The sequence below is a fragment of the Falco cherrug genome, chromosome 5 (genome assembly GCF_023634085.1).
Source record: "Falco cherrug isolate bFalChe1 chromosome 5, bFalChe1.pri, whole genome shotgun sequence".
NCBI lineage: Eukaryota > Metazoa > Chordata > Aves > Falconiformes > Falconidae > Falco > Falco cherrug.
This window is the reverse complement of record NC_073701.1, coordinates 58,002,640-58,022,952: the sequence shown is the minus strand read 5'-3', so window position 1 is coordinate 58,022,952 and position 20,313 is coordinate 58,002,640. Positions and strand designations below refer to the sequence as shown.

Sequence of the window (20,313 nt, the reverse complement as noted above, 5' to 3'; positions counted from 1 at the left end):
GTGTTTTAGGTGGAAAACCACTGAAGCCTTAAGGGCTCCCATTGCCAGCCTTGTGCCCATCTCCATCACCACCAACACTGGAGAGCCTGGGACCGTTCCTCCCGCCAGGGGTCCCAAAAACTGGGAGCTTCCTCAAATTGTCCTTCTAAGTCTTCCGGAAGAGGGATGACTTACTGGACCAGAAACTGAAAAGGGAAATAAGTTCTACAGCGGCAGTGAGGCACATTTGGGCACATGGTGGCACTAGGTGCCTGGTGAAACAGGACCAACTTTCCCCAGCTGGCCCTAGCTGCCCCTCGGATCCGCATCTCTGATGGAAAAGGCAAAAAGCCTGAGCAACGAACGGCAAGACAAAGTAAGAAACCTAGGTTTCCAATAGGATGTCTGGGAATACTCTTTTAGCAAGTGTCTTCCTCCGTCTGTCATCTGTCATATGGATTCTGCTTCTGGTCATATTACACCCACAAATCCCTTGGGGCAAGCTTTTCCTGTAATGCTTTCTCATGCTTCCCTTGCAAACAAACCCAGGGCACATTCCTGCTAGCTTATTAAAAGATCTATGACATAGTTATCAAAAATCGTGCTCACATTAAAAAAAATTATTAGTTTTTTAAAAGGTGATGGCTTAATTTTTAGTCTGGGTCCTTCAGAATCTTTTAATGGCTGGTTAACATCACGTTGGCAGCCTAAACTTCTGAGCCATAAAATGTGAAACTTTTAAATTTTTTCCTTATGACAGAGGTATTTCATTTGGGGTAGAAAATCTGAACTACACAAAAGGAGAAATTTGCCAGGGAGCTCTAAGGGGGAAAGAGAGCTGAACAATCTTTTTCTAATTATCCTAATAGAGTGCCATTATCAGAAATGCTCTGTGCTCCATTGGGAAAGAAAGTTATGCTAATAGGAAACAAAGACATTTGATCCTTTGTAGATCAAAGCACTTTTATGATGCTGCTGTCATTATGAAAGGCTCTTGGTGTAAGAATGGCACTTAGTGGACAATGGTTCTATTGTTTGTCATTTATTTACCTTCTGAAAAAGAAATAAATCAGACCTAGCATATCATTTATGAGGTCTCAGAGCTGGTGAGAAATGCTTCGCTCTACCATGAAGCCACAGTTTTTAGGACTATGCTGTAGTTCTCTGCCTACACACGTAAGAAGTTCAGCTGTGCAAAAAAGGAATATTTGGCATGGAAATGAAAGCTTGCTGAAGTCCACTGAAGTATAGAAGGTCCTTGCAAAGCCTCTGAATTCCACACTGGAAACACCTGTGAGCTTTCTTACCCATTTTTCCCCTTCTCTTTATGCTTACTTGCATTCAGAGTTTAGCTCTGAGAGCTTTCAAGCAGCCTTTTTCCTTTTGTATTTATGCAGCACTTAGAGCAGTGGGATGCTGGTCCACGACCAAAGCTCTAAGGTGCTCTCCTAACACAGATAATAATAAACGTAGAGAGAGATCAATACAGAGAACAGTTCACCTGTGGCTCATAAAATGGATTTCTTACTGTTCTAAAACCCTCTGAGGAGGAAAAAGTGCTTAAAGACCTGGAAATGCCTATGTATACCAGCAGTGTTGTGTAAAGGAGTGTCAAGAATATGGGGAGAGAGAACGTATTTCAAGGGAAAGCCTATCAGTTCTTGTAGGTAGAAAAGCAGTGTACAGGGACAGAACTAAATAATGAATACTGGTAATTTATTTTGACTTAGTTTCCGCTCTGTACAAGCTAGCATCACTCATTCGTGTCTAACTGGAGTGATTAGAAGAAAAAGAGTATTTGAATTTTGAATAGCTTATCAGTTCCCTGAATTTAACCCTTGATGAACCCAATAAACCACAATGATTTGTTTTGTTTGTTTTCTGCTGACCCTTGTATAAAGGTGGGTTTTTTAATGGTTTCTTTTTTTTTCATGGAAAAGTTCTGTTTCTGCGTGAGAATCTTTATCCTCTTTTTTGACTGATCCTCTGCAAATAGTCTCAGACTGTGGGTGCACATACATGTCTTTATCTAAGACTGGAGATCTTTCTCCCCCCTTCTGCAATACCAGTGAAGGGTGTTGCACAGCCCTCCGCTGCCATTTCAGTTTGCCTTTGCTGCTGTTTGGAATGAGACACTTAGTGACAATGAGATTTTTAAAATGTTCTTTCTCCAGTTTCTTCACAGGTTGTCTTTTCTTGTGCCTCTTCCAAATTCCACCTGTCAGCCTCTATAGAACCTCTCTGCTGTCTTGAAGATGGGCAAATTGCTAAGTGCTCTGCTTGCGGTACTTTTAAGCCTGGAGCAAGGAGGGCTCAGGCCTTTCAGTCGTGAAACTTCTTGTTCAGGAAGCTGGGGGGCTGCAGCCAGATGCCTATATAATAATAATAATAATAATAATAATAATAATAATAATAATAATAACAACGCTGTGTATCACGTCACTCAAGTCTGCCAATTTTCAGGTAGATAAGCCGTGGACTTCTGCATCATACCTGAGATCTGCTCCCATATTCACACATGGCCCTTTTGGGAGCCGATCAGTTTAATGTAGACCTCATTGCTTCCCTCCTCAACAGGACGCACCATTGCTTTTTTGGCATAGGCATCATTGCTCAAAGTTTCCTCCAGGTATTCCCTTCATATCACATCAGCACGGCCTGGCAGCTATAGTTCCCTTGATGTATTTGTCGGAAAACGCTCCGGTGAAAGCAAGAGAAGGGCCTGGTCATCGCACATGGCTAAGGAAGTTTTGGTGTCAGGTCTCTGTTCCTTCATAAGATCTTCAAGACTGCTGTTATTTCCAGATCAGCTCAGCGAGAACTGAGACATCCGACTCCCTCTGCTTTTGAAGTGCTTGGCTTCACAAGGTAGGCATCGGAGGGCTCTCTTTCCTAGTTACTCCTTCAGTAACAGAGGAATAACTCCTCACAAAGGGTAGGAATGATGTATTAGTTTGCAGTTACCCTATTATGTGATGTAGTCCCTAGACTGGTAACCTGTCTCCCTTTCAAAGTAATCATTTTTGCATACTGGGGTTATTTCCCAAATAACCAGCCAGTTAGATCAGTTTATCTCCATTGTGCTCCATCACCCACACCCCCACCCCCACACCCCACCGCAGACTGGTACTTTGCTCTCCTCATGCAGTTTGCAGATTATTTCAAGATGGGGGTGTTTAACCCATGCAGGGGACTCCATGTTCCTGCAGGATTTGACCCTGTGCTGTGCATCCACGTGGATCCCTTCCGGCTTCGCTTCATTCTCCTATTAAGATGGTTTTCTTAACTGTAATGATCTGTGCTAGAAGAGTGAGAAAATTTAAGACATTATGACTGATCTTCTTTATATCTTATTTTTCAAAACCTGGGTGGCAGAGAGATGTAGTTGAATAGTTGTCATGCTGTGCACAGGGGAAATTAAAATTCTTAAAATGAATGCAATGAGAAAGGTCTTCATGTCCTCAGAGTACATGGCTCCCTGAAATGGTTTTAGACTGGCTTTGCAGGTAGCAATGCAAACTTGCCCACAAAAGCAGGTGAAAAATTTTCAGCCGACTGCCCTGTGACTGCAGTTGTTGTATATTACTGTAACGTATGACTGGGTAACTCCTGTCACTGCCTCTGCATCAGCCTATTCTGTACTGATGATGGTACCATTTCCAAGTGTGCAGGACACCAAGACCTACAGCCTATACCATCAATAGGTCTAGTAATTCATATCGTTATTCCGCAGTTTGGGAAGAAAGTTTCTTGAAACTAGGAGCTGATATAGACTCCCCTTCACCGGGATAAATGCAAGCAAGAGTGCATGTCCCCAAAACTGCAAAGCTTTCTGGAATCTAAACCGATATGTGAGAAGCACATCTTGGCTATTACTTAGCCAGCAGCACGAGAGGAGTGGGACAGAGGAGGTAGAGGTGGCAGTGGGGAAGTAGCAGCGTCACCCAGAGCAGCAGCTTTTGTATGAACAGGAGGGCAACGGTGTCGGGTGAATCTGTGGCTGAACAGAGAAATTGTCCAGTTGCCTTCAAGGCGACAGCATTTTGAAGTGAGCCACAAAGGAACGGGATAGTGCCAAAAAGGTATACTTCCTGAGTATGTCCCCTCCGCACCGGGCTTACACAGTCAGCGTATTCCATCATATCAGGACATTTAAAAATATAAACAGGAGTTTCTGCACAGACACGTGGGGATTCCTGTTCTCCAACAGGAAACGCTGATTGACTTTAATTGTTGCTGGAGTTAAGACTATACTGTAAATGAAGTTCCTAAATCCTGCCCATGGTGCAGAGAACTAGCTCCTGGCCTTAAGAAATTCATACTGAAGTTGCATGACATTAAATGGACTCTCATGAATGTAGTCCTATTTTTGCCTTTTAAAATATTAAGTTAGCAAATTGGGTCAGAATGAAAAGTGCTAGATTAAAGACTGTTCCTGCAAGTTGTGAAATGACATGCTTTCTTGCAGGGTAGGTCTTGCGAACTTTGCCCTGCTATTTGTCTTGTATTTTGGCATAGGACCTAGTGTGATGGATTTTAGATCTTCAAGTGTGAACATAAGTGATGACTGTTCTGGCAACTGGAGCATCTTAAGCCTCTCTGTATTCCACAGACTGGAGATAGGTGTGGGCTGGTGTTAAATTTGCTTGCAAAATGGAGACAAGTCCAGTGGAAAATTTGATGTTTATTGTTTTCTTCAAGCTTCCTACGATTTTCAAGCAGCTGTAGGTGAAACTTGAGGTAAGTATATAAACCCTGTTTTTAAAGAAATGTCTGTCTTAGTGCTACAAATAAGCTTTCCACCTTGCTGATCGATCACACTGAATTTAACAGGTATTAAATAGCCACGTCATCACCAAACAAAAGAGCAAACGTAGAACTATGGCTACCTTTTTTCTTAGAAGGCCAGGAGAGCTCCTTCTTGAAGGAAAAGGTCAGTTCATGAACTGGAAATGCTGATAATAAATGCGGTGACATCTGTAGATGGTCCTGAGAAGCTGTTGTTATGCATGGAACCAAATTAGTAACTGCAGACACCTGTCAAAATGTAAGTGATTACATACCAAGAATGACACTAGACGATAAAGGAGATGTTTGAAACTTCCTTGAAGTATTGGTTTTGAGATTTTTAAGGCCAGTTGGAGAAGACTCTTAGTATATGCATGCATAATACTTAGTGGAAGTCTTGAAATTCACAATGGGCAGTTTTTTCCCTTGTTAATGAAGCATATTTTTTGCTTGACAAGTGGAAAATGTTGCCACCTGTAAAAAGATTAAATAGGGATTTTGAGTGGACTCTTTGTGACTTGAGTTTTTTAGAAATCCTGGCTGTGGGCCAGCTCTCAAGAGGAATATTCTTAATGTTTGTTTTTTCCTGTGACTGAGATCGGATCCTTAGATAATTTTGACAATGCCACAACAAATTGTTTTATGGGGGGAAAATACTCATATTTCCTATGTCTCCAGAGTCACTGGAGCACAAGTCTGTGATTCTCATTATGTGAACAAGATGTTCTTAATGTTGGCGCTGCCTTTTCTTTCCATTACGCTTGCAAGTGTTGGGTAAAACACATGGATTTCCTTCTACTTTATTAGCATGGGTAAATTTGAAATTTTCTTTAAAATTTCTGGAACTCTGTTCAAGCAAAGACAGATAAAGAGTTGAATCAATTTCCTAGGCTCAGTTTAGATAAGGTACAATAATAGCCACATTATTTTTTTACAATAACAATGTGGCGGAAGGAGAGATTTGTCCCCTGGTTGGCATTTTACGTAAAGAGAACACAAGGCACTTATTTTGTTTGGTGGAGGTGCTGGTCTATACTTTGCTGGTGGAAGCAGTGCAGCTCTGCTGGAGTTTGAGAGCTATGTTCTCCTGCAGTACCTGAGCATCTGCAAAACTACCGTGCCTCGTGGATCTGGAAAGGTTTTTTTAACACTGTTGCTGCTGCTGTGATCCTAGTTCAGGTCTTCTGTTACTAGCTTTCCCATACTCGTGTTCTTACTCTTCTGTCTCCACTTTCTTGTCTTCCAATGCTTTCCTGAAGAAAGAACATTAGTTTTGCTACAAACATTTTTCATTACTTGAGCTTTTCATAAGTGGTTGAGTAATGAGGTTTTCAGCAAGACCTTGACTTCCATACTGCAACCTAAACTGATGACAGAGAAATGGCGGACGATGAGATTATTAGACCAGTGTTTCATACAACAGCCATAAGAAATAAGTGGTGCTCAAGACTGTAAAGCTGGAATTCCTATTACAGAGCACATGGATAGGAGATAGTTTGATACTTTGTGCTGTGGCAGCAGCTTTCTTGCTGTCCAGTATATGTAGGCCACTTAGGCAGAAAGCAAACGCGGAGCAGCAGCAACAGCAAGGAAGTGGTTGGTCTCAATTCATGATCAAGTATGACCACCAGGTTACCCAGGGATGTTCTCTGCCATTCTGGGAATGAGGTCTGAAGCCACAGGCCCAGCTGATACAGCATTTCATGTGCAACATCATTCTCTGTGCTTCTCTGCTAGTGTCTGCTAAGGCTTGGCCTTTATCCCCATCCACCTTTCTTACAGGTGACCCCATCTTCTTTATGGCTTTCACTTGTACCTCTGACTAGCTCTTTTTCCCTGCCCATTCACATATCTCCAACTTCCCTGAGAACAAGTTCCCAGATACAACTCAGTAATGTACCTAGCGTACCAGAGCAGTGAGCTGGTGGCTCGCTCCGTCTGCTCCACCTAAATAACCCATCACATGAGCCTGCAGTAAACTCTCCTACAGGTGTTATTGCAGATAACAATATATATCTGTGGCACGAGTGCTTTAAGGAAGAAGTCACCTGTACTTACGTGCGATAGTACATTGCCCAGAACATCCAAGTTGTGACCACAAGCACTACTGCTCACTATTTGGTACATAAATTAATAAAAATCTTTCTTCCACGTACCAAGTCCCTTCCGCAGTGAGGCTTTCTCCAACAGCCCATTCATTCTTCGTAGTTAATTCTTTTCCCCTTCCGTGTTCAAGCCACAGTATTCCCCTTCTCAGATAACACAATTTCATTCTTCTCCTTTATGGCCCCCAGCTCTAATACTGCTTATGCTGTTTGGTACAAGTAAGGGCATGTGAAAGCATCTTTACTGCCTGTTTTTTTTACCATTTAAATCTTCTCAGCCATCACACTGCTTCCATCCTTTTCTATCCATTTTGAGCTCTTCATCCTTCACAAAACTTCACCACCCTTCTCAATATCCCATAAAACTGCCTATTGTATCCTCTCTTGAAGCCTTCTCTCCTCCCTGGCTTATGAACTCCCCTGTGCTGTCTTTGTCATGCTTCTGGTTTTTTACTCCTAAAGATAATTAATGCCTTTCTCATCCCCATTCACTGCTGGTTCTGTCCCACCTCAGTAAGGCTATTCTGAAACTCGCCCAACAAAATTACTTCTCTGCGGGCCCTTCTGGCTGAAGTAACCCCATCCTCTCTAACCTCCTCATCTACGCTGAGAACCTACACACTCCCTGCTAAGATCAATTTACATCTAGGATCATTTTACTTACTTTTTCAAAATCTTTCTAATTTGTTACTTACCATATGGAACGAATTCCTGACCAAACAATTGCTTTCTCAAGAGTTTTTACGTCATTGGTGTTTTACCTCTTTCCCTCAAATACTTCACAGAGATGACTTACAGTCTCTGACAAACAAAGCACATGTAACTGCCCTGTGCTGCTGTCCCTCCTAACGGAATGCATCCATTGTCTTGCCTTTCCTCGATGCCTAGATGATGACATGACTGTGCTTAGCTGCTGCTTGTCTTTAGTTCAACTGAGCCGTAACTGCCAGCGCAGCCTGAGCAACCTGACTCTTGCCAAGTCCTATGTTTTAGGGCCCCCCTTTCACTGGCCCTTAGCATCTGCATCCTATGGATTTCATACATGATGTGCTACTGCCTCTCTCCATGTATCAGATGAACTTTTCCAGCTGCTTGGTAATCCCCCGTCCTGCTTCACCTGCCACATAAGGGATAGGGGAGAAAATAGGGAAGCATGTGGGAGAATTTGCTGCCTCACCAGAAGCAGCAGCCTAGTGCAGCAGAACCTCATCCCTTACGTGGTTCAGTGCGGTCTGAGACCTGCTGTTCATGCATGCGTGCTCGTCGTCTGGCCTGGTGCATGCCCGTATCACACAGTCGGAGGTGCCAGTCTCGCAGGTGGCAATGGTGAGCGGCCGTCACTGAGATATGGACAGCGTGCACAGGGAGCAGTATCTGTTGATAAGGGTCTGTGAGCAAAGTTTTGGTGAAAAACTTAGTCTGTCTTGAAATTAAACACTATGCTTTCTTTTTTTTTTTTTTCTCCCAGGACACCTAACGGAGCATGCAACCTGTAATTTATACTTCACCGAGAATGCTGGAAAACTAGGGAAGTTAGTGTAAGTATTACAATAACTTTGGAAGGAGTAATTGAGGACGCACGCCATTTTGTGAGGTGTTAGGTCCTGATTAAATGCTCTTTACTGTGTAGTCACATTTTATTACAACTTACGTATGTTTTGAACACTGATAGAAAAGAAAGCATGTCACCTATTTACAATCACTACACATTTACATTATATTATTTACAGATAATGAATTTAGTAATATATATGAGCAGAAAATATAGTAAATATCAATATGAAACTGTACAGGGCTTAATCTCATGTCCTTTACTGTGGTTGCATTTCACTGTAATAATAAATACAGTTCTATATTTACACATTTTACTTTAAAAATCTATTAAATGATTTTAACAATTTCAAGTTTACAATATCCGATCAAAATATTTCAAACATGCTTACAAAAATAAGACACAAAGCCTTTAGGACTTTCTGCAAGCTAAAACAGTTCTGATAAAAGAGGCTTTCTTTAACTAGTCTTTAGAATTATAACATTCTTTTGCTTCTCAAATCACTTTACAAACTTCTTAAATATAGCGAGCTGAAAGGAATTTCACTGACATAAGCAGTGCAGCACAGATGGACCCCAGTTAAATTAAAGCTAAGTAAACATGGTAATAGCTATTGTGCAATGGTTGACTGATCGTCTGTTTAATCCAAAGTGGTTTCAGGCATTGTTCTACAGCTGTACGCTGCACTGCTTAAAAAGCCACAGGAGATAAAGGATTAAGATAAGCACTCAGCTGACTTTATCATACATAACTTCGGCACCGGTTCATTTTCTTTTCCTGAAGGATGAACACGTCAGCCAAAGTCAACTGATGCCATCTGTAACTGCAAATCTAAAAATACGCCAGTGTGAATGGACAAGAAAATCAAGGCGTATCTATCGTTGGCAACAAATTCTTCATTGTGAAAATCCATCCTGAGTCCCAGGAAGTTTTATATACAGTAACAGATGAACAACAGAGATCATCTGTAACTGATTACCTTAATTACTGGGCTAGCCTAATCTTGGTAATGTTAAAAAATTAGTCTCATTCACCTGGAGGTTGAATGGCCATTAACTGAGCAGTGAGGACTAGGCTATTAAATGTTACTCCTCGGGGAGCTATTTTTAACAACAAAAAAAAGGAAACTTGTGCACTTTCATGTCTTAAATGATCAGCTTACTTGAGCAGAAGGTGCCAGGCCTGAGAAAAGGATACTGGAATATCCCCTGATGGCTTGGTTGAGGTCAAAGACTGATATTCCAGGGAAGTGAAGGTGGCTGTGTTGTCTGAGATATTTTGACTTGACAAAGACCTGAAATCTCTTCTCTCTAACTGGGATGCTTCTGATGTGTAAACATACCTGCATTGATTCAGCAAAGTATTAACAGATTTAAAGCCAGACAGGAACTCTGCGCTAATCTAATCTAAACCAAAGCCATTAGAAGGCCCTGAATTCCAATAGCTGCTCCAATACAATTTTTGGCAATATATCCAGCTTGAATTTAGAGATTTTTGATGACAGAGTTCCACTAGCTGATGACCGTCACTGCCAACAATTCACACCTTTATTTCTATGCTGCATATCCCTAATGTCTAATTCCGATCTATTTTACCAGATTCTTCTTTTGAATGAGTAGTCCTCTGCTCTCAAACTTCTGTTTCTCAAAGTAGCTGCTTGTAAACTGTGATCAAATCACTTCTTTCTTAAGCTGTTTTAAGTTTATGATATTCATATCCTTTTCAATTTCACAATCTTCTTTACAGCATGTGAATGCAAGAACTGTTTGAAATATCCCAGTAGTGCTTGCATCAGTGCTAAGAACACAGATCATACAGTCTCTTCACTCCTTGATATTGCCTTGGCTAAGGATATTGGCTGTCCTTGGCCAAAAGGACACAGTGGCCTCTAAATCTTCAACTGGCTAGTGACCATGAACTAGAAGGTTTCTAGAATCACTGTTTCGCAGGACAGAGATCATGCCATGAACAGGACGACATTTTTTTGTTCCTAGACAAATTACCTTAAGTGAATGTTTCTATGTGAGTGCCTTTAGTGTCCTTTAATTGCCCTAAGCATGCCAGTCTTTTTTTTATTGATGACTTTCTGTATAGTATTTTCCACCCACAAATTCTATAAGTCATCTGATAATTTTATCAGCAGTAATTCTGGGAGTAATTCTACTGGCATAGTAGCAATTCAGGACTAAACTGTGCAGAACCTCACTGGAAAAATATCCACATGACAATAGCTTGCCATTTACAATTACATTTCAAGCACTTAACAGGATCTTAATTAACTTCTTTCACATCATGTTAATTCTGTAGGTTTAGCTGACAATTAAAAATGCTTTATCAAGTCAGACGGCTTCTAAAAACCAAACCAAATGTCAGTTAAACTATTAAATCAGTTTTATCAAACATGGAACTTCATCAAAATCTATTCTGCAGAAACCTTTAGGACTTGAACAGGACTACTCTTCCATTTAGACACCTTGCTGAATGCAGGCCATACAGAGATGCTTATAAAAACAACCATGGCACTGAAAACCTATTATTAAAACCAAATTACAATAAACAGGAATAAACCCACCAGTCCCTGAAAACAAACTGTATCAGGTGATGCTTTGAAAAAAAGTCTTACCAATTTAATATGCTATTTTTGCTCTTCACCAACTGATGCCCTTTCTGAGTAGTTCTACTTTAAAAGAGAGCAGCTGATACAACTGGACAAAATGCAGAAGCTTTCAGTTTCTTCATCCCAGCATTTCCAAAGTAGGCTGAGAAGGCTCATGTATTGGATTTTCAGCCTGCTGCAAGTTTTGTCATTGTCTGTTTTCTGACGTGTGTAACAATAATTCAGAGGCACTCTCTAGCTTATATGCACACATCAATACTTGCTTTCAGGATTAAAAACTTTGTAAACAGGTATTTTCTTTACTGCCACTGAAACTAGCGACATGGAACAAACGCAACTGATGAAAGATTGCAGCTTTCTGTCATTTGGTACGACGATGGCATTAGTGAATTGCTGGTAGGCATATCATATGATATGCTGGCACTTGTGAAGGTTACCAATGCTTGTGTTGAGTCACAAGATTGTTTTTCTATGTCTTCTGAATTCACAGAGATCAGGCTAGCATGTTTTGATCTCCTCCATAACAAAGTTTGCTTTCGCAGACTTCCCAAGTCCTCCTTAAAGTGTGGATTGAAAAGTATATAAAGGAGTGGGTTTAGACATGCAGGCAGTGGGACAATCACTAGCAGTATTGACTTAATCACTTCTGGGCTGATAAAAGTGAGGTTTAGTAAGGAGGAAAAAGATAAGAAGGCCACAGGGCAATAAAGAATGCAGTTAGTGAAAAGTAGCAAGGCTATATGTTTGACCATAGAGCAATCCCAAATGCTGTCTAGTTCTCCCTTTTCTAAACTACAGTAGAGCTTTGTGTAAGCAATAGTCATTACCAGAAAACAAAGGGAGTTCAGCAATACCAGCGCTACCATGTAGCCCATAGCAGTGGGCTCTCCAAACGGTAGTGGCAAACAAAGTGGAGAAACCCCATACTCACTTCTAGTGAGGAGTGGTATCGCTGCAATGATTAGTGCCAACATAAAGCAAAAGAAAATGGAAAATTTTACACTAGCAATGGAGGATTTTGTTTCAAACTTTGTAGCGTGCTTCACAGAGAATGCACGTTCAAGTGCAGCTAAGGTAAGAAGGAAAATGGAAGCCTCTGAAGCAAAAATGGAGAGAAGGCCAGTTATTTGGCAACCAATTCCACTTTCCCACCGTGCTCCGTACTGAGCAAAGCTCCCAAAGGTTGATGCATCCACGCTAGCCAGCACTCCGCTGGCCAGACCCATCAAGGCATTTACAATAGCTATTAAACCAATCAAAAGTTTTATGGAGGACATACACAATGGAGATCTGAAAACTGTAGCAGACACCAGTGCATTGCAAATGAAGGTCAAACCCACTATGGTCCACACTCCAATTCTGATCAGCCAGCTACCAAACAGATGGTCACATGGTTTGAAGGGACCTGAAATGACAAAATAGAAAGGGCAAGGGAAACCCATGTAAACTGAAAAGTAATTTTGTGCTTTCTAAGACGTTAAATTTCATGTGTCTTGCAGGTTCTCAGCACAGCCAAGCAGTGAATTTCAGTCCAAAAGGGGAGCTGGAAATTTGCTTTTCCTTTGGAGTAATCTGAGACGTTGACAACATGCTGCTAAATGCATGCTTTATGTTGCATTACTGGTGCACATGAGTCTTTGCTCCTCAACTCGAACAGTCTATGGGTTTCTTTTTGTGCCTAGCAGTACAAGTGCAATGTGAACTTTCTGTAGTTTCCAGAAATTCTGAGATGTTTGTTGGTGTGTAAAAAAAAAAAAGCTGAAAAAAACCACCTCTCACTAAACTAGGACAAGCTGCTAATGAGTCCTGGTGAAGTGTGACGTAATGGATACAGACAGATGCACTCTGGCCGCCTTTTAACACGTCATTACACAGTCCAAGAAAATTGAGGCTGCCTTTGCATTAGGAAGTGCTGCCTTTTTGGAGGGTCTTCTGGTGACTTGTGGCTAAAGTCAGGTCATTATGATAGAAGCCTGCTGTGTATTCTCATAGAATTGAGGTGCATATATTGTGCCATTGAAGCTGAATGCTCTGCAGTCTGAGAAACATTATTTATCTTGGTATGAGCCAGCTATACTCCTTCAAAGCAAGTCCGTCACAGTGGTCTGTGCTTCTCCATGAAGACACAAAGTCCTCAGCTGAGATGCACTCCATATGACTGCAGCTGTTGCCATCAAGTAGGCTTCTATTGTGTCAGTTTGCATGTTTTTCTAAGATACCATTAGAAAGATCAGCATGGAAGCTAAATTTTCTCTTGGGTCTGGTGATAACCTGCCTTGGAGACAGCAATGTTTTTGTGAACTCGGTAGTTATATTTAGGCCATAGGAGAATATGTGATGGTCAAATAATTCTAAATTCTTTGGCTTCCTGCCTTTTCTATTCCTCTTTACATAACTTTAAAAATTTTGTTATTATTTGCTGTTACAAACAAGGATCTTGGCTTGGAATGAATGCTGACTTACGAGTTGTCACTTGGGGTTTTTTGTTCATGTTTCACAATGAAAGACTGGCTAGAGAAAATGTTTGCTGAATCAAGCAAGTAAAACTTAAGACCATGGCTGTTAAAGCTAGAAGTGACCTTTCAAAGACATGTTTCTTTCCTTGCCTTAAAGGAAAGTTTCAGTGGAATTGGTGACTTGTAGCTTTGCAATTCAATCAATGCATTTTTTTTTCCTTTCTGCCACACTGTGAAGCCAGGGATGCACCATTCCGTAAGAAAAATGACAGTGCTGGGGGTCCTTTGTGATGGACTGTGTACGCCAGTACAGTAGTGCTTGGTATTTCCTAGACACTGAACTAAACTGTGTGTTGTTCAGGAATCTCAGTTATAGAATAACTCAGTGAAGTTCACATGAATTACTTCAGGTTTGCAAAAGACTGAGCAGATTCTGCTCCCCTTTATCATCTGTGTCTTGGTAGAACAGTCTTTGCTCTCTCATTCCCTTAAGGGGATCAGTTCCTGTGAAAAGGGGCCCAGAGTGAGGATCTGCTTCAGGACTGGGTAAAACTTTTGTTATGTTCCTATATGGATTTAGTAGCTGCATAGTGTTCTGGACTGCAATGCAAAATGTTATGTTACTGTGCCAAGTATTTGTATTAATCTCATCAATTTATTGCAAAACATCATGTTACAATCCTAGTATCAGATTCAGAGTTTGCGCTGCATTTAGAGTATCTGGTAATACTGTGCTTGGACTCCTATCTGTCTGGCAGTTTCATACCTGGAGAAGGTGAGCATTGCACTGAATGATGAGCTTTCAAATCTTCTTCAAAGTCAAGAAAAAAATCTTCAAAGTCACGCTCATCTGTGGGAGAGAAAATACCCAGATTTGATTTTGTAATTTTCAGGAAAACTTCTTTTAGTACAAATTGCAAAAATATCTGTGGTATTTAAGGCCTGGTCTTGTCCCTTTGCCTGCCAAACTGCGAGCAGAAGCAGATGCATGCCTACCTGGTTTTGAAATACTGTACTCAGGATTATTTAAAAGGTTACATCACTTCTCTGAAAATAATCACTTACAGATACGGTCTCTATTACCTAATTTGCAGTGTGACAACTGCCTAGGAAGGAGTTCAAAATATGAATTCTGCTGTTGCACCAGGCTACTAAGAATTAACCCAAGTTTTTCTGTGTTCCTCACGTCAACACCTTACCACATATTCTTGGCTCTATTTTTGCTGGGGCTAGCCCTGAACTGAGACTTAGTTCGCAGGAGCAGAGATGGCACAGAAAGCAGCAGGATGGTATAACATGTATAAGTGTACCTACGTAACAGGTCAATTAACAGACCTTGTGCTGAAGGGGAAGAAAAATATAGTAGTCATCTGCCCTGGAGAGCAGATGCCCTCTCTGGTACCCAGGAAGTGCTGGGAAGAAAAATATCAACAGCTATGCCAAAGTAGCCATGTAAGCTCCACGACTCATCCTGAAGCATGTGGGCAGCAGGAGAGCCAAGGGTGCATTGCTGTTTCCAAGACTGCCGAGAAACTAGATCTTTGCTGGCCTGCTCTTGGATGGGGTTACATACCAGCACCACTTCCCGGTCTCTCACATAAAGGGAAGATTTCACTTCCCACATTATTATAGTTATTATTTAGATGGAGAGATGAACAAGTGAGATTTCTGAAGAAAAGGCAGACTTGAAAAAATGAGTTTGCTAAGTATAAGAATGCTTGAATAACATATTATCAGGCAAGAGAGAGGGAAAGGCTGCCTCTGTGACTGTAAAAGAGTATTGGAGTTGTTTAACATCACGGGCTGCTCACAGCCTTCAGGTATATTTAAAAGCCAATGATGACAATTACCGTGAATTTGTAACAACCCAGCATCCTTTCTGTGAAAATCGTCAATGCTGCTATTCTCATCTTTGTTCCATTGGCTGGAAATTTTGTAGTGGCTCTCACAAACTCCAAAGGCACAGCACTGATAAGCGTAAGGCATTTCCATGACCCTGTAGAAGAAAAAAAGGAAGCGTGCCATGATACTAGTTTAGCACCAGAGTTACTGGATTGTACTACTCCTCCACTGCTAGCACAAAGGAACTTGGTGAAATAACCACGACTGAAATACCTAGGGGTAAAAATCAGTCATCGTAATACAAAATGAGGACTCAGAAATAAAATTCCGCATCACAAATGCAGGTGATTTCTAGGCTAATTTTAGTAAAGGCACAATGAAGTTTTCTTATGCATTTTCATGGGAGATATGAAGGTAGGAGACATGTGCCTTGCTGATGAGCGAATGTTACTCTTAGAGCTGTATTTCTGTTATATGATTTTGAATGATTTTACAGTGTAACTCAACAGTTTCTCTATGTTACTTTCTTAATGTTTTCTCTTAAAAAAGCAGATCCAAAGATCACAACTGCATCCACCTTCCTAACAGGCAATACCAAAACATAACTTCACAAATGGAATTTCTGCAGTTTTGGGAGGATGAGATCTTTTGGAATTCAAACTTTATCCACATCTTTCCACATCCAACTGTTCTCACAGTAAGACGGCAAAAAAGAGATTGTCTCTCGTGCATGGATCAAGAAAGCAGTGTTCTAAACCACAAGGTGAATGAATCGGGCACTGTGTGTGAAAACAGGTATCACTGAGGAAAATATTTTACTTTATTAATTGTCTTAGAAATGAGCATGGTCATTGCAGGACACTGGATGCTCATTCCTAACTCTTTTAAGATCATTGTTATTCCTAACACATAGCTGAGTATAGGTCAGTGAGTTTCAATGATTTTGAGGGTTTCTGTTGTCAGAAAATTGCTCATTTCTAGTATATTCTGAACTTAATTCCTTTGGAGATGTGCAAATGCTGGGGTAGCAAAGAACTACATATATCCAAGTTCTGTAGAGTACTGCTTCTATTCCTTAAAAAATATTTTATGCTTTGGAAGCAGAGATACTTAATTTGCAGAGTTCACCAATAGTACACAGTAAAACCTAACAACTCACCTTAATTCCAAAAGCCCAATAAATGAAAAAATTCAAAGATAAAGAAATGGTTAGAAGTTATTCTGACTTAAAAGGAATAAACCAGAACTAGGTCCTCCTATCACATTACTTTCAACAGGTTAATCACATAAATTAACATAATGAGCATTGCAAGCAACGTCTAACCCCCTGAAAAATCCTCCAAGAAATCAGTCTGAATCGAGCCCAGTGCCAACAGGACTTAAAACTTGCGTGCCAGTCAAAAGCTTGGTACAAAGGGAAACAAACAGAACCCCAAGCTCTAAAGTGATTTTTAAATTAGTGCATTCTGGGGTATTTAGATTCTATATACTTACAATATTGTTGCTAATTCCCAACAGAAATACAAAAGGTACAGATACTGTACCCAATACAAAAAGCTACGTAAGGTATTTTTAAGGTACTCAGTCCAATAAAAGTTCAAGATAAACCAAGATCTAACTATCAAGCAACCTCATGCCAGCAGATTTAAATATTTAATTTCTAACTAATTTCTGTGTATGCCATCTTTGAAAATAAGGAATTGTCTTGATTAAACATTTTGAACTTATTTCCCAGAAGCGATTTTAAATATATTATTATCATTAAACCCACAGGCTACTAGACTAACAATCTCAATCCCCAACTAGAAATGCCCCTTTTCTGAAAAAAAATCCCCATAAACACCAAAAAATTATGAGAAGATACACTGACAGTTCTGGAAGGTGATCACTGCCACTTGTGGCTTCAGACCTTTTGGAAGACATTCACACAGCTGGGGCTTTTTTAGGCTCAGGGGACTAACGGAGATGTATTCCCTGGTTATTCCAGCAGCCCTCTGTGCTTAATAATGACAGATGTCCAGACGCCGCTGCACTCCGACCAGCCTGCTGGTCTGTCATACGCTGGAAGTGAGGACCTCTCACATTGTACTGGTCCACTACTTCAAGGAAATAGCCAACCCCTAAAACCCCACTTTTAAATTATCTTTAAAGAGGAAGACTCCCATTTCTTAACCTCTCTCTAGATCTTTCTAGCACCCTTTCTTAAACTGAACACTTTGAGTTTCTTTCCCTTGAGTTACTAAGTAATACATACAGGTCTCAAACTGGTGAATGCTTCTGAATCTGTGTGCGAAGTGTAACTGCACAGAATGACTGGGACCCAGAACACAGAGGACAAAACATTCTTTGCAATGCAGAAAAAATACTATCAGCGTTTCTTGGTGACAGAGGAATTTCTTTCTTGCAAAAGATACATTTAACAGCAACAACAACAAAAAACCACAAAAAACCCCCAAGCACAACTGTCAGCTATATAGTGCTGGAAGCAGTCCTTTTTACGAATGATGCTTATTTGATGTGGGTGATTAGATTTGGACTTTGTCAAATTAAACTCTTTTAGAAACACTGGCTGAATTTATTTTTATATTCTGCTTATCTTACTGATGATATCTGTAGCCTTGAGAATTTTCTTCCTGCAGCAAGTAATGCCTCTTTTTTTTCTGTTTTTAGATTAAGCAGCAGAGATCACAAGCTCATTTTCCACCTCACAAAGGTGTGGGGCTGATGGTGAATGGGAAGGGACAGTTATGAAGAAAATACGAGCAAATCACGGAGTTCTTTACAGCGCTGAATCAAAGCATCAGATAAAGAAGGAAGGAGTGGCTGGCAGCCTGACTTTACTGCCCCAAAGCTTGCCATAGCAGGCTCAGCTCAGCTCTGTAGAGCATTCTCATGCCATTGCTGAAGGTGGGGCAGAGGATGCTCGGCTCTTTGATGTGTCTATGTATTGAACAGCAATGACCCCTTTAGATGAGCAGGAAGCTTTTACACAGGAATTTGTTTAATGTTGTAACCCAGTCCAGTTCCAACAGTTACAAAGGGTGAAATTTCCTTTTGTTTTAGATCTCTGTTCAAGTTTGGGGCTTCATGCGTTGCCTGTGCGGTGATCCTGTGTAAAGTCCTGGCCTCATTTTGATTTACGGTCAAAGCCCTATAGACTCCAGGTCAGAATTTTACCCCATTCTCTCCTGACTGGCTATAACTGGTTCTTACAGATGTTAATCAACTCTAGATAAATTAATCATGCTTTTTACACCTTTTTTTAAGACTTAAGCTACTGTCTGACACATCCTTGCTAACTACTTACCCAGACTAACTACACTGTAGTTGCATTTCAGCAATGTACATAATTTTACTGGTGGAAACGTCATATAAAGTGTAATTTTGAAAAGAGAATTAAAAAATCTAATCTTACGTAATTCAGTTGAATAGTGGCTTATTCTAGGACTACTGCAGCACCTCTCATGCCTTTGGCCATGGTATATACATCACTATATATTTACTATGTTGAAGTAATCTATTTTCTTGTGTTCACATTCTTTTAAAGAACCTTCAGGTATTTTAGAATTGTCACCTGCCTCAAAATGTGGGCAGTCAGTAAGAGAAGAAAAATTATGGCAGAAGCTCAGTCTTAGCCATTCATGATTTCTTATGGTACTTGCTTCTGAGAGCAATCTGAAGGTCTCTAGTGTAAGAGAGGTGTGAGGCCTCTAGAACTTTGAATGTTCATGTTATAAAGTACATACACTGTGATGAAGTCACTGCCCAATCTGTTCTGTGACAAACTAAAAATACATGGTTTAAGACTTTTAAGGCATTGTTTTGTAACCTTGGAACCACTTTTTGCAGCTCTTGTCTCAGTTTATATCAACCTGCCATCATAGAAGTGTTCTAGTGTGGATCTCTCCAGTACTGTACACAGAGGTTTAATCAACACTGCACTTCTGCTGATGACTCCCTTACTGATAACTCCAAACACTCCACCCCTTTTCATTAGTGGTAACATCTTCTTGAGTTGTCTCCTGGCTAAGACTCATGGGACTTTTCCAGTGCAAAGAGCAAATCTAGTAAAGACATAAAGATGGAACCTCCACCCTTGGAGATATTCAAAAGCTGTCTGGACACAGTCCCGGGCAACTGCTCCAGATGAACCTGCTTTACCAGGGGTGGCTGGACAAGATGAGCTCCAGAGGTCCCTTCCAACCCCAACCAGTCTATGATTCTGAAATTACGTGCACAGTTTAATTGTTTTGAATTCTACGATTTCAAACCTTTTACAGTAAAACATACACAAAAAACATGTTGCACTTGGCATCCTCTAATTAAAATATAAAAATCAAGGCAGAGTTAGGGGACACTCCCAAGTACCCTGAAGTCAGAGGCAAAACTGTCTTTACTGTGATTTCTCTATAGTCATCTAGTGACTGGCAGAGCTGCAAATGATCTCTAGAGAACATTTCCTTCCTTTATCACAGAGCATCCAGCAGAAAATTACCAGCATCAAAATGTTTTAGTAATAATGGCAAAGTATTATCTGAATCTTAATCAAAAGATTACAGAAAAAACATGTTCAAACAAAAGAGGTCAAATGTTTTGGAACTTCAGGAGTATATTCTTCCCTTGGTATTTGCTGTGTTCCATTAAAAATAATGGAAGTTCTGTAAGCACAATCCAGTAGAAGAAGGACATATCACTAAGCTTCTAGCAATATTGTTTTAACAGCTTTTGAAACATATCACTAGGAAGCAGATGTGGCTCGTATTAAGAAAGTACTGGAGTTAATATGTCAAAACTCTTCATAGTTCCTTCAGGTAAAAGTAAGCATAATAAAAAAGTTATCATTTTTGTCATATTTGCTTCAGTTTTAATAGCACACATCAAAGACTGACAATACGAAGTAACATGCGTTACACACTGACACACCTTCCATTGCACATGAACACAAATGTGACTTATTAGTTTTAATGATATACT

The 20,313-nt window shown here is 40.4% G+C and overlaps 1 protein-coding gene and 1 long non-coding RNA gene across 6 annotated transcripts in view; one reads left to right on the top strand and one right to left on the bottom strand.

Annotated features, from left to right (window-relative positions):
* Positions 1-2,422: 2,422 nt before the first annotated feature.
* LOC129736207 (uncharacterized) lies at positions 2,423-20,306 on the top strand. 5 transcript variants are annotated; one of them, XR_008732498.1, is made up of 6 exons: positions 2,423-2,847; positions 4,592-4,719; positions 4,813-4,912; positions 8,341-8,410; positions 15,892-16,102; positions 18,010-20,306. It is a non-coding gene; the product is annotated as an uncharacterized LOC129736207 (long non-coding RNA). The 5 variants fall into 5 exon arrangements; XR_008732495.1 differs by having other exon boundaries at positions 15,892-16,134; XR_008732494.1 differs by lacking the exon at positions 18,010-20,306 and having other exon boundaries at positions 15,892-17,988.
* LGR5 (leucine rich repeat containing G protein-coupled receptor 5) overlaps positions 8,458-20,313 on the bottom strand; it is a 93,098-nt gene continuing 81,242 nt past the window's right edge. The window contains 3 exon segments of the mRNA XM_055712147.1: positions 8,458-12,446; positions 14,264-14,347; positions 15,348-15,493. Of these exon segments, the coding sequence (XP_055568122.1) occupies positions 11,356-12,446; positions 14,264-14,347; positions 15,348-15,493 (1,321 nt within the window). The 3' untranslated portion in view covers positions 8,458-11,355.